General features: G+C 37.6%; 1 protein-coding gene across 2 annotated transcripts; it reads right to left on the reverse strand.

The window, feature by feature from the left end:
• Positions 310 to 9,020, reverse strand: LOC109840199 (formin-binding protein 4). Of its 2 annotated transcripts, none has more exons than XM_020408749.1 (10): positions 8,806 to 9,020; positions 7,914 to 8,006; positions 7,264 to 7,388; positions 5,673 to 6,445; positions 3,630 to 4,969; positions 3,446 to 3,522; positions 2,822 to 2,917; positions 2,669 to 2,742; positions 1,396 to 1,528; positions 310 to 822 (listed from the first exon to the last, which is right to left on the reverse strand). In XM_020408749.1, the coding sequence occupies exons 1-10, from the start codon at positions 8,888 to 8,890 to the stop codon at positions 739 to 741; spliced, it is 2,880 nt and encodes a 959-aa protein (XP_020264338.1). In that variant the 5' UTR covers positions 8,891 to 9,020; the 3' UTR covers positions 310 to 738. The 2 variants fall into 2 exon arrangements, with proteins under 2 accessions (XP_020264338.1, XP_020264339.1); XM_020408750.1 differs by lacking the exon at positions 8,806 to 9,020 and adding an exon at positions 7,639 to 7,684.

Genomic DNA, 12,926 nt, shown 5'->3' on the forward strand with positions numbered 1-12,926 from the left:
GTGGGGTTTCTAGTGACCGATGAAGCTGAGTGGGTGAACGGGCAGGTGATTCGGGTCAACGGTGGTGAGATCTAGAGTGCCTCGTATGTGCTCAAGAGACAAGGGGGAAATAAATTTTAAAAAAACAAAAAAAGCGGAGCATATTTGTTAAATAATAGTCTGGTGCTCAAGGGTTGAACTTATTTTCTCAGTAACATACAAATACCCTTTTAATCTCTTGTCACAAGTTTCATATCTTCCCCTTCGAGCTTACTGCATTGCCAGTAACTCCTCGCATACGCATGCGATGCGTTACAGAGGGATTATGCGTTGAAGACAACCCCTGTTATATTATAGGTATTGAAGATACAACCTCAATGCTAATAAAAGAGTAGCGGTAGTAAATGCCTAAACCCTTAAAAGAGTACAGCAGCCAGCGTATCTACAAGTTCACCCATTTTAAAATGAAGCAGTAGACCATCGTTCCCCATAACAGCTCTAGACGATGATCAAGTAGTAACATATTATCCGAAGCAAGAGGCGAGCAAAGTAGCTGGTGGCGCTGGATAAAAGAGAAGCAGTGCAAGCGGAAATTGGGTACTATTTCTGTATTAATTTAGGCCTCCAACATATAGCCAAAAATCAACAATAATCTTTGAGCGCATTTCAACATGTCGTGCATAGAAATTTTGGAGCAGGCTCAAAAACTATATAGATGGTACAGGTAAATGAAAATATTTATACAGAAAGGATTTGGATTCATTTTGTAGGCCGAGTCCAGGTCGTCTCAGACGTGATGCTGTTTCCGTAGTACACCTCTTTAAAGGAATCATCCCAATAAGCCTGAAAGATAGGAACTTCAGATGATGAGACAAAGTGAAACATTGAATTCCAAATTAAGAGAGGAAGGAAGAGAAATAGAAAAGAGTCAGCTTGCTGCAAAAGCATGCTCTAATTCTGATTGTAAAAGCATGCTCTATCATTATGAAAGAATGTAGACCAGAGGCGAAAAACGAAACTTAACACCCTCGAGTTCTTGACTAACGTCCTAACAATAATAATCTCAACTTTGCCTGTGTAATCCTTCTCTCAGCCAAAAAAACTACTTTCAGAGAAAAGTTAATGCTTTGTAGGAGTTAGCGTGGCACCCCAAACAAAAAATTGAATTTTAATCCTAAGATTTACAATCCAATCGAAAATGGTTCAAGTCGTAAGTCTTCCCCCTCTCCTCTCTTTTCCATCAAAAAAGCTAGACAGAGGAAGACCCCAAATGTCATATGGCGGTGTCCACTTTCCATTCATGTCACTGTATTTCCCAACTACAAAGAGGAAAGACCGCAAAAAAGAAAAAGAAGAAGAAGAGGTGCAACAAGATCATACAACAAAAGATAATGAAAAGAGCATTATGAAGCAAACCTGCCACCCAGAAGGAAGATCTTTTGAGAGTTCCACTAGATCAGGTTGCTGTTTCTCATTGTCAACCACCTCTGGTGGTGTTTGAACTGCTTCACTTCTCGTTGCTGCCTTCTTGCGCTTCAACTTTTCGCGCCTGTAAACAAGAAAGAAATGTCGAGACAGAAGCTTAAAATATAGAACAAATATACAAGTGGTACCTTCCGATAACATGGACTATGCGCGACAAAAAAAGACAGACAACTTGCAGCATATGATCAAATTATCATCATTTCAGATGTAATCTGGCAGCATTGCTGGATTAAAGAAATGTTTTATTTACTGAACTCCTTGTATTGTTAAAGGCTTCAAGTTTATATTTGAACGGGATGATAAACAGCGAAGAAGGGCTTAAACAGTTTGGAGCATCTGCTGATATAATTTTATACGGCAGTCATATGCATATTGATCTTATCAATCATTATGCACGTTGCACATCATGGTGACGGAGATAGCCTGGCCAAGCAAGACTTAAAGCTGTATAACGGTTGTTGCCTACCAAAGCAAAACCTCTATCCTCTATTTATCTTGTTCCGATGAAGTGTTTTCTTCATCTGGCTCTACATAGCGTTTATTGGTTGGTTCTCAGTTTTTACCGAAGTGACAAGACTCCCAAACAACCTTTCTTAAACTTAGTAAAAGCACCTTCTTTTGAGAAATCCGTTATATTGGCATGTATTTGGCCATGTTTTGACTTATATTAGTCATGTTTCAGTTTGTGGGCATTCGCTGTAGCCAGTTGTAACCACCGTAAGCCAGCTCCAGCTATGTTTCAGCCTACACAAACCAAACTTTCCCTAAAGTTCATATGCAAATTACAAACTCATGGAAAGAGGAGATTTGCTAACTGATAATCTCTTCAAACAAAAAACAAAAATAAAATATCAAATTATATCCATATATATTTTACAAACATAGAGATACAATTACAAATACGACAACATATGTATGCCCAATATATGTACCTAAGCAGCATGCATTAATCACCAGAACCAAAAGATAGACGCATTTATATGTGTGTATTTGTCAACAAAGTCAGACCAAAACCACGCTTTGAAATGAAACCCTGTGAAACTACCAAATTTATTGAAAGTTTTCGTATTAGAAATGTTAATACCAAAACTGGAATCAACTTCAGACATTGCTTACACCCGTAAACATTCATTAATTGCTAGAGGCCATTAGGTGAAGCTTACCGCCAAAAGCAGAAAAAAACACCTGGCTTAAGAAGACATACCAGTCACCACCTAGAGGAAGAAAGTTAGCATTATCTTGAGCTTCCCCACTGGCAATTTGTTGTGCTCGCCATTTCTAAATGAAGAAACAGTTAGTTACAAGCTAAACAATGAGCTGAATGTGATGTAATAGAAGATGATGTATGTAATCCTACCTCAATTTCCTTCTGACGCTTCTTCTCTAAAACCTCATATGCATTTTCAGGTTCTTCATCCTCTTCGCTATGCAATTCCTCTTTTGCGGCCTTCCACTGTATTAATAAACAGAAATCAAACAAAGTAAAAAAGCCTTGTACTCAAGGAGGAAACATGACATGATTCAAGCAAATATGGACACGGTAGCACAATGTGACATGAATATAAGTACTGAATAAAGAAGCTTCCTATAAATTCAGACTAGATCTTATCATGTGCTATAAAATTGCCAATTACTGAGTTTGTTTTGAAATATTAGGATCCCTAAGAAATATAGGTTCTCACAACGGCTTGGTGATGATGTTCCATGAAGCGGTAACTTCTTAAATGTTAGGACCAAAAAGAAACAACGTCCACTGTGGGGTTAATATATAATTTTTTAAGACCAGCAAAATACCAGCAGGCATGTGGCTTTGGTATTATAATAGTTTTATATAAGAAGGTCGTGTGCACTATGCATAGAGGAAGCAAAAGAGCTAACTTAATGAGTGTTGCTTCTGTAGAACCCATAGTGTTGTGTGAAGACAAATGTATGTGGGCTTGGCAAGCAATACTACAAGGTCTATGCTCAGGATCACGCATACCTTGTCAACCAAACTAGAAACCTTCTTATTAGACCTCAAGCTTGGAGCAACTGCAACTGTGTGCTTCTTCCTTCTAACTGCCAAAAGTAAAACAGTAATACAGTTTACTAACGAGAATACACTCAAAAGAACATCAGAATCAATGAAACATGTCTATTTATAATCCTCATGTAATAATAGTCACCCTTTGTTTGGTTTTTGGACGAGGCAACAGGGAGTGTATCTGCAGCACTCCCATTGACCAAAGTACTTCCTACAGGTTGAGCACTGGATGCAACAAATGCCGCCTGTACCTGAGACTTGGCAATAATTGAAGGTGCTCCAAGCTCACTATTCCCCTTAGGTAAATTGCTTCCAGTATCTGTGGTGAACCCAGCAGATGCAGTATGATCTGATACTGGAGCAGTAGCATAAGTGAAGGGACCAGATTCTATGTGGTACCCAGAGGATCCTATGCTAGTGCCAACTGGTGCAGAAGGAATGGTTCCACTTGAAACATCATAGTACGCTACAGGTTTAACTTGATTCACATCAACAACCACTTCATGTGAAGCACTAGTAACTACAGGCTCATAGTAAGATGACGACTGTAATCCAGCAATATGGCTATGTTCAGCCTCAGCATAATAATTACCACCAGTGACTTCTGCTGCAACATCTGCTGTGGAGGGATAATACCCATACACTGGAGCAGCGTATCCAACATTATATTGATCAGGATATGGAGGGCACAGCACAGTATCAGGATAAGGTGGAGGAACCGATGGAAGTGATGGTTCTTCAGGGGGAGGTGGAGGAGCTGGTTCATTGTCAGGAGGTGGGGGAGGAATCCATTCCTCATCTGGTGGAGGAGGGACACTGGGCTCATTTGAAGGCAGTGGAGGAAATTCTGGGAGCGGTTGGTTTCCTTCTGATGGCATAGGACATTCAGTACTATGCAGATCCACAGAAGCTGTTTGGCCTGAAGGTGGCTCTTCATCAACTTCCATCTCCACATCCATATCAATGTCATCATCAGCATGTAATCCTTCAGTTACCAAATTGACAGAGGCAGAATTTGGATTAGAATCCCGGATGCTTTCTTGCTCTTGCTCGCCCTTCAAATGGTGAGAAGCAGAAGAAAATCCATCAGTTGCAACAGTTTTGTACTCAAGTGGTTGACTAGTGGGTTCAGTCTGTAACTTCAATGTACCAAAACTAGGGGAGTGGCAGGAGCTTTTTGCAGTAACTGATATATCTTTTTCATTTTCCATTTCAGGTTCCAGTTCCACATTTTGGGAGGGGCCTTCATCTTTTAACAAAGAATTCTGTGTATCTTCCAAGTTGCCATCACGTTCATCAGTAAGAACAACGAAGGAAGCTTCACCTTTGCTAATAGTAGTTTCAAGTTGCTTTAGCTGTTCTTCAGTATGCCACCAGAAAGGAAGAAGAGAAGAACCATACGATGAAAGTGCTCGGCAATCAGAAAGTCTAATCTGTATCTCCTTTGTGATCCATTCATGACTTTCAAGGTGATTCCCACACCTAGTATGGTTATTGTTATTTTACAGAATGAGAAATGAAAAAGACATATTTAAAGCAAGGATAACTGTAACAAGGGAAACTACAAGAAAACAACACTGAGAAAAGGAAGATTGCATACGGTAAAAATCTTGCTTGTAATATTAAGCTTTGAACACCACAGTTAATTTATAACCTCAATTCTACAACCTAAGGTTTTATGCTGCACAAAAGAAATGCATGGCTTTCCCATAATAGGATAGAAGCAGACAAGCTTTCAAAAATATCAGATGAGCATCTAACAAAGACTCTTGATAAACAGAAGATGTGTTTTTAGAGAGAAACTATTAGCTATACAGCAGGCATTTTGAGAAAGCAACAAAAACGTGTTTCAGATTTTCAACAACAGAAAAAACTACCCACCAATACAACAGTTGTTTTCTTGTTTAACATGATACAACAGTTGTTTTCTTATTTGACATGTCTCGTTACTTTCTAAGATTAGCTTTTAAAGCAGTCAAGACTAAACCCTGACTACACTGGGGGATTTTGCTATGCTGAGGGGCTCATGAAAGAATAAATGTAGTAGTTACAAGGTTTTAAATGGCATCTATGCTATCAATAAGTAAACCAACCAAAAAAAAAGCATATTTCAAAACCAAATAATGTTTAATGCCTGGACTCAGATTTTTAAAACAACTGGCAAAAAATCAAAAAGTAGGGGTACCTATCAAGTGCTTCCAGTCTTTGTAACAAGCTTTCACAACATTTAACCACACGAGAAGAATGAACGTCCACTGGTCCACAATTTCCGTTAGGTTCAATGTAATGCTTATCTTTATGGCCATCATTTAATACATGACCTTCAGTCATTGGAACTCCCCCACTGACAGCATTAATTTGCGCTAAGGAGCCAAAATCAGAAAGTGCAGCTGGAATGAAATATGATATGCGAGCTGTAGAATTATTATGATGAACTAGGGTTTGGTTGGCTCCGAAACCAACATGTCCAACCTCTCCATTTTCATTTTTACTCTCCAAAATACTGCTACCATCTCCTATATCTTTAGAGATCAGGTGACCAACCCCCATAGCACCTAGATCACCAGTCGCATACGCATAGGTTGCAGATTCAGTTAGATGAGGATCTAACTGTGAACCATCTCCTTCCGCACCAGAAATGGTTTGTTCTGCCAAAACAGGAGGTACTTCCCATGAAGTCTCTCCGGTCACAGTATTCCAGTAATAATATTGATTGCTTTCCTCGTGCACAACCATTTTCCAACCTCCAGCCAAATCACCATTGACTTGAATGCCAGAAGGTTCGGTTATATTGTCGTGTTTCACAGGATCAGTTTCATTGGCTTCAGCAGTTGCATAGCTAGAGTCATTTTCTTTCCCCTCCGTGCCCGCCAGATTCTCAGCAGTATCAACTTGTCCTGATTGTTGTTTATCGCTAGTATCATCCTTCTCAGTAACTCCTAAATTTTCAGTAAGCTCCTGCATGTAATATACATCTATGTAAATTAAGAAATTCCTAGACAGAAATTTTGCAGAGAAAAAGTAGAAAAACTAAAGACACAACAATAAAGACCCATGCATGTCAAGTAAAAGTCAACAGTACCAGTTTGAAAATTAATACTATAAAAGCAATCATTACAGTTATTCTAGACATGTCCTTTAAATGATTTATAATTAACCTAGTTGAGTAGAATATCCACAACTCTAAGACGCAGAACATAAAGAAAGATAACTCAATTCCTGTGCATTGGCATAAGTACACTTTGGTTTTGAAACTGCTACTACTATCATAACTACTTATCAACCCAGTAAAATTAAGAAACAATAACTACCAAATCAAGAAGATGGAGTGACACTTATAATTTTGAAAGTTTCCAACTGCCAATAGGATTAAAAAAAATACAAGGACAGGGAGCAAACAATTATAACTTTGAAGAATTTGTTCAATTTTAGCATTCGAAGAAAAAAATCTAAAGGGAACAAATTGTAATACAATTAACACACAAAACAAATCTTCCAAGTTAAACAATCGTTTCATTAATATTGCAGTAGATGCACAGCTGATTATTCAACCAAATACAACAGTATATGAATCTGTAATTTTGCACAAGTAGACTAAATTTATAATTCAACATTTCGTACAATTACGACCCAATACGATGAGTGGAACAGAAGATGCATCTGATACATACAACAACATAAGCATGATGCCATGACACTGAAAACACAGCCAAACGGACAAACATCCACATTGTAAAGCAAGCAAAACAAGAGAGAAAATTTAAACTGATGATCACCTTCTCATCCAGGCCATCTGATGAACTCCCATCACCATCAACTTTCGGCCGCTTGCTAGTCCCCCCATCCACTTCATCATCACTATATTGACCCAGTAGTAGTAGTGGATTTTCCTGTGTCTGGCCTGAAAACACAAAAGAGAAAACAGTTAGATGCATAGTAAGCAGATAGGGATCTCCTACGGAAGGGGAAGAAATTAGTTTGTTAAAGTCAATTAAAATAATTTATGCAGGAACTATCAGAAATAAAGCAGATATCGGCTTTTTAAAAGCCCAATAGCTCCATCAAGTGTTAATGATGATTAGTCACCTGAAAGTCATTAAAAAATGTCAGGACGAACAAACCAAAGATAAAAAAGCTAGAGACATACGAACCGAGAAGGCAAAATTTTCCTCCTGAAAACTCCCGAACGCTTAGAAGCTGCCAAAAAGGTCATAATGTAGGAGGAGGTTATTTCAATTTTCAAGGTGGCAGCCAGATCTGAAACGACTATGAATGTTCTTCAGACCACAAGCCACCCTACAGTCTCAAAACAGAATTCTTGGTGCATGCAACAAATCTTGCAGTATATCCTTATTTCCACCAAAAATATGTTGTGCAGGCTTATCTTCTCTATATAGTCCTTTGAAGAGAAATTCATGAGACCCACCTGAAGACGATGGTGAAGTAGGGACCACATCACGATGATCCTGGTCAATATCCCCTCCAACTTCATCATGTGCAGTAGCATCCACTATATCTCCTAAAATTGGTACAACAACATAATGTCATGATACGGAGTATGAAAGCAGGAAGCTACTGAAATTTGATAATACCATAAAACTGTAATGAGAAAAAAAGATCTTAAATTTAATTAATATTTAATTTAGGTAAGGAGATGCATAGGAAAATCTACTATTCCGATCAACTCTTCATTTCAATCTCCATTGGAATCGAAGAACCAACGAATAACACCAAGAGCGAAATAACAAAACCAAATGCAACAACTTGCACAATATGCCTGTAAATTCTCCATCGTTAATAGCCTTTACAGATTGAAGTTTAGACATTTAACCTTGCAGTTCTATTGTATAAACTATGACAAACGCAAATACTACCTCCGTCAACATTATATCCCAAAACCCCTCGAATAGTCAGAAAACAAATCAAGTTAACATTTTTGAAGGCATATCAAGTTAGCATCTTTGAGTACAGCAGTTTTGTCCCCTCGAAAACCTCTAGCTCAAAGAATACAGTAAACCCTTGCTGTTATATTATAATCTTATACAATCTTAGACATTTACCCTTGCGGTTCTATTTTATAAACTAAGACAAACTCAAATACCTTATGTTCACCAAGAAATGACCCGAAATGGGTCGTCGGTCTATTTGACTACCTCTGTCAACGTTACATCCCAAAACCCCTCCCCTCGAATTGTCAGAAAACAAATCAAGTTGGCATCTTTGAGTAACAGCGGTTCTGTCTCATAGAAAACCTCTAGCTCAAAGAAAGCAACAATAGATCAAAAACCCTAGATTGGCACGGTGAGGGGGGCACATACCCGAGGGTTCATCGAAAAGGTCGAGCTTTACTCGCCGGCCGGACGCCATCTTGGCCGCAAGACGGCGCTCCTTGCGTTTCCCCATTCGATTATATTGAGATCTAGGGTCTCAATGTTTAGATGAGATCGGGTCCAATTTAGGGTTTTTCTTAAATCTGGGCGAGAAAGTGAAGGAAAGGGTGAGAATCGCGGGGAGGGCTGGAAGGAAGGGAGAGATTTTGCCCTAGAGAAAATGGACGAGATTTTGAGAGCGAGGCGGCTTATAGTATAATCTCGTCCATTTGCACGTGCATCGCATGTGTTACGGTTCGAGTGGGACCCGGAGATCTTCGGGCTATTTACATATATACCCCTTAAATCACTTGCACTTGCAAGAATTCCCCCAACATCTCAGTATTTGCAAAACTATACCTCATATTATCAATTTTGTGGAACAATACCCCTGAAATTAAAAAATCATCATCTTGATTCTAAAAATTTAAATATTTTGTTGATAATGTTAACATTATGACCACATATTAGCTTATCAAAGTTGATAATTAATTGCTTTGAGGAATTTTTTTTTAAAGGATGATATGAAGGGTGATTTTGCAAATACTAGATTTAGAGGATATTTTGTAAGAACGCATAATATAAGGGATATATATGCAAATGACACGATTAGTTATTGGTTAACAAAATCACACTGATGCATCGGTGATATAGAACGAGCATATATATGGATATAAACTTGCTTCAAACAAGGATCGAATCTGATCAACCTACATAGGCTGCATTCACATTTCATGATAGCATTTACTCCTATTCTCGATGTATGGATGATCAAGGTTGATTTTGTTGTGGATCCGGCACAAGATAAGGCCCACATGAGATCCACATCAATTAAAAATTTTATTTAGAAGAAGATTTGGAGGATCTAGTTGTAATAGGAATAGATTTGGAGGACCTAAAAATAAAAATTCTTTTATAAAAGAATTATATTCATGAGAAACCGAGATTTTTTCCCCTGGTGCTATAGTAAACCATGAACAGTAATCCGAGAGAGAAAAGGTGGGGAGAGAGAGAGAAAGAGAAAAGGTGAGATTCTGTATAGCTCAGTTGTCAGGTTGAAGTGATTCAAAAGTTGTTGTCTTCAGAATGATGACGTCATCAAGAGTACAGTGTTGGTTTCTCCGCGGGTGTTGGAGATTTTTAGTGAAATAGGTTTTAAGGTTTTGGTGCCCTAGACTGAATCTTTCTCTTATGATTTAATCCTCAAGGTCAGGTGTAACTTGAAAGGATTGTACTTTTGATTCATAGTGAAATATTTCTCTCTGGATTGCCTCGTGGACCTAGGCATGATTTGCCGAACTACATTAAATCTTGGTGTTTGCTTGCTTGTGGTATTTTCATTGGTGTCGCTATTCGTTTAGTGTTTAATTTCGTAGATTAATCTCCATAAAATCTCTAACAAGTGGTGTCAGAGCATTGGTTCGATGCGTGCTTTGGGATGAAAAAGATGGAGAGTTTTAGCACAATGATAAAATTGGATGGTTCCAATTGGCAGGTATGGAAGTCCAAGATGAAAGATATTCTGTATTATAAAGATTTATATGACCCTATTGAGGAAGATGAAGCCAAGCCAGAAAAGATGATTGATAAAGAATGAGAGAAACAACATTGGAAGGTGATCGGTTATATTCGGATGTGGATCGACGTTTGTGTGTTTCATCATGTATCGGGTGAGACTAATATGAAGCCTCTTTGGAAGAAGCTTGAGAATCTCTATGAGCAGAAAACCGCAGGAGACAATGCGTTTATTATGAGGTGGTTGGTGAACTTGAAATTTAAATAAGGAAGCAACATAGCAGCGCACTTGAATGAGTTTAAGAGTTTGATAATCAATTAGCTACCATGAAGATGACTATCGATGATGAGCTACAGACTTTGTTGCTATTGGGTTCTTTGCCAGATAGTTGGGAGACAATGGATGTGATAGTCAGCAATGCAACTCCAGATGGTGTGTTATCAATGAGTATGGTTATTAGTAGTTTATTCAATGAGGAAACTCGGAGGAAGTCTAACAGAGCAGATAACTCACAGGCACTTGTCACGAAGAACAGTGGTAGGAGCAGGTACATGGACCAGTACAGAGGTTGTGGCACATCTAAGGGGAAATCAAAGTGTAAAGGGAGAGTTTGTTTTTATTGTGGAAGTCAGGTCATATCAAGAAGAATTGTTGGGCATTGAAGAAAGAGAAAGTTTGGAACAAAGATGTAAAGAAAGATGAGAAGAAGAAAGCTGACAGTGATACTACATGTACTTTTGTCTGATACTGATGTTATTCTCATTTGCAGGGAAGAAGATTGTATGCATGTTACAAGTCAGAATTTTGAGTGGATAGTGGATACAGGAGCTACATATCATGCTACCTCTAATCAAGACATTTTCACGTCGTATAAAGCCGGTGACTTTGGCAATGTGAAGATGGACAGTACCAACTACTCGAATATTATAGGACTTGGTGATATATACTTGCAGATAGATATCGGATGCACATTGATCTTAAAGAATATGCGACATATTCTCAATTTGCAGCTCAACTTGATTACGACTCTTACTTTGGACCGAATGGGATATGGAATTTAATTTGGTGGAGGAAAATGTAAAATCACCAAAGGCTCTCTCGTAGTTGCTAGAGAAAATATATGTTGCAAGTTATATAAGACTCAAGTAAATATTTCATATGATTCTTTGAGTGTGGCTCAAGACAGTGACACTCTCAGTTTGTGGCATAGGAGGCTCGAACATATGAGCGAGAAGGGGTTGCAGATATTGGCAAAGAAATCTCTCATTCCCTTTGCCAAAGATTCGTCACTTACCCTTTGTGATTATTGTTTGTTTGTCAAACAACATAGAGTTTCTTTAGTAAGCCTTCTAAAATAAAAGATAATATCATGAATTTAATTTATTCTGATATTTGTGGTCCTATTAAGGTGGAGTCCTTGGGTGGTAATAAGTATTTTATCACATATTGATGATGCATCGCGGAGGATGTGGGTCTTCTTATTGAGGACAAAGGACCAAATATTTTAGCCTTCCAGCAGTTTCATACCATGGTAGAGAGGCAGTCAGGAAAGATATTGAAGTGTTTGTGTACCGATAATAGAGAAGAGTACACTTCTATTGAGTTTAGAGATATTGCTCCAAGCATGGTATTCGGCATCAGACGACAGAGGCCGGCACATCGCAACATAATAGAGTTGCGGAGGGATACAACATGACCATTGTGGAGAAAGTTGTTGGTTTTTTTGTTTTGATGATATTTTAACAAACAATTTACCACTAATATTATTTATCTAGTGTTTGTATTTTCCTATTTATTGTAGACAAACAATATATTAGAGGTTGGATGGAATCGAACATTCACGATCATATCCGTTGGAGGTTAGCAGAATAGTGGAATGAAGCATATGCATACTAGTCAAGATCCAAGTTTAAGCTTCATCCATGTTTACCAAGACGAACTACAATGAAGATCAATCAAGCTTGGGTAAATTAGTTTAGGTTTTATATTATGTGTGTTAATACTTTAAGCTCAATTATATACACACATACACGTTTTGATTTCATAGCTTTCAAGTTTAAATATGAAACAATTACACTTATCTATATACATACATACATGTTTCATATTTATCATTTTTGGTTTATTCATTTTGTAACTTATCCATATAGAAAATAAGTTTTTGTAAACCATAGATTTATTCACATATTTATTTATGGATAAGTTGTTTTTGGTATAGCTATATAGATATGAAACAATATATATCTTCATATATACATTTATGTGTTTCATATTCTATTGAATTTGTAAAATTATATGTTTATGGAATGAATACTTGTTTACATTATTTTCATATCTTCTATAAGTCTATAAACCCATTCAAAATGTTTCAGGAATTTCTTTAAGTCATTTTGTCAAAATCATATGTTTTCGAGATTTCGTATTTTAAGCGATTTTGCATAATGATGAGATTTCACAAATGAGAAGTGCTTTTTAAAAACCAGTTTTTGTAACATGTTTATTTTCATATTTACAAGCATTCCCCAAAGTTTTGCATTTTTGGATTTTATTTGCT

The sequence above is a fragment of the Asparagus officinalis genome, chromosome 5, assembly GCF_001876935.1.
Source record: "Asparagus officinalis chromosome 5, Aspof.V1, whole genome shotgun sequence".
Lineage (NCBI taxonomy): Eukaryota > Viridiplantae > Streptophyta > Magnoliopsida > Asparagales > Asparagaceae > Asparagus > Asparagus officinalis.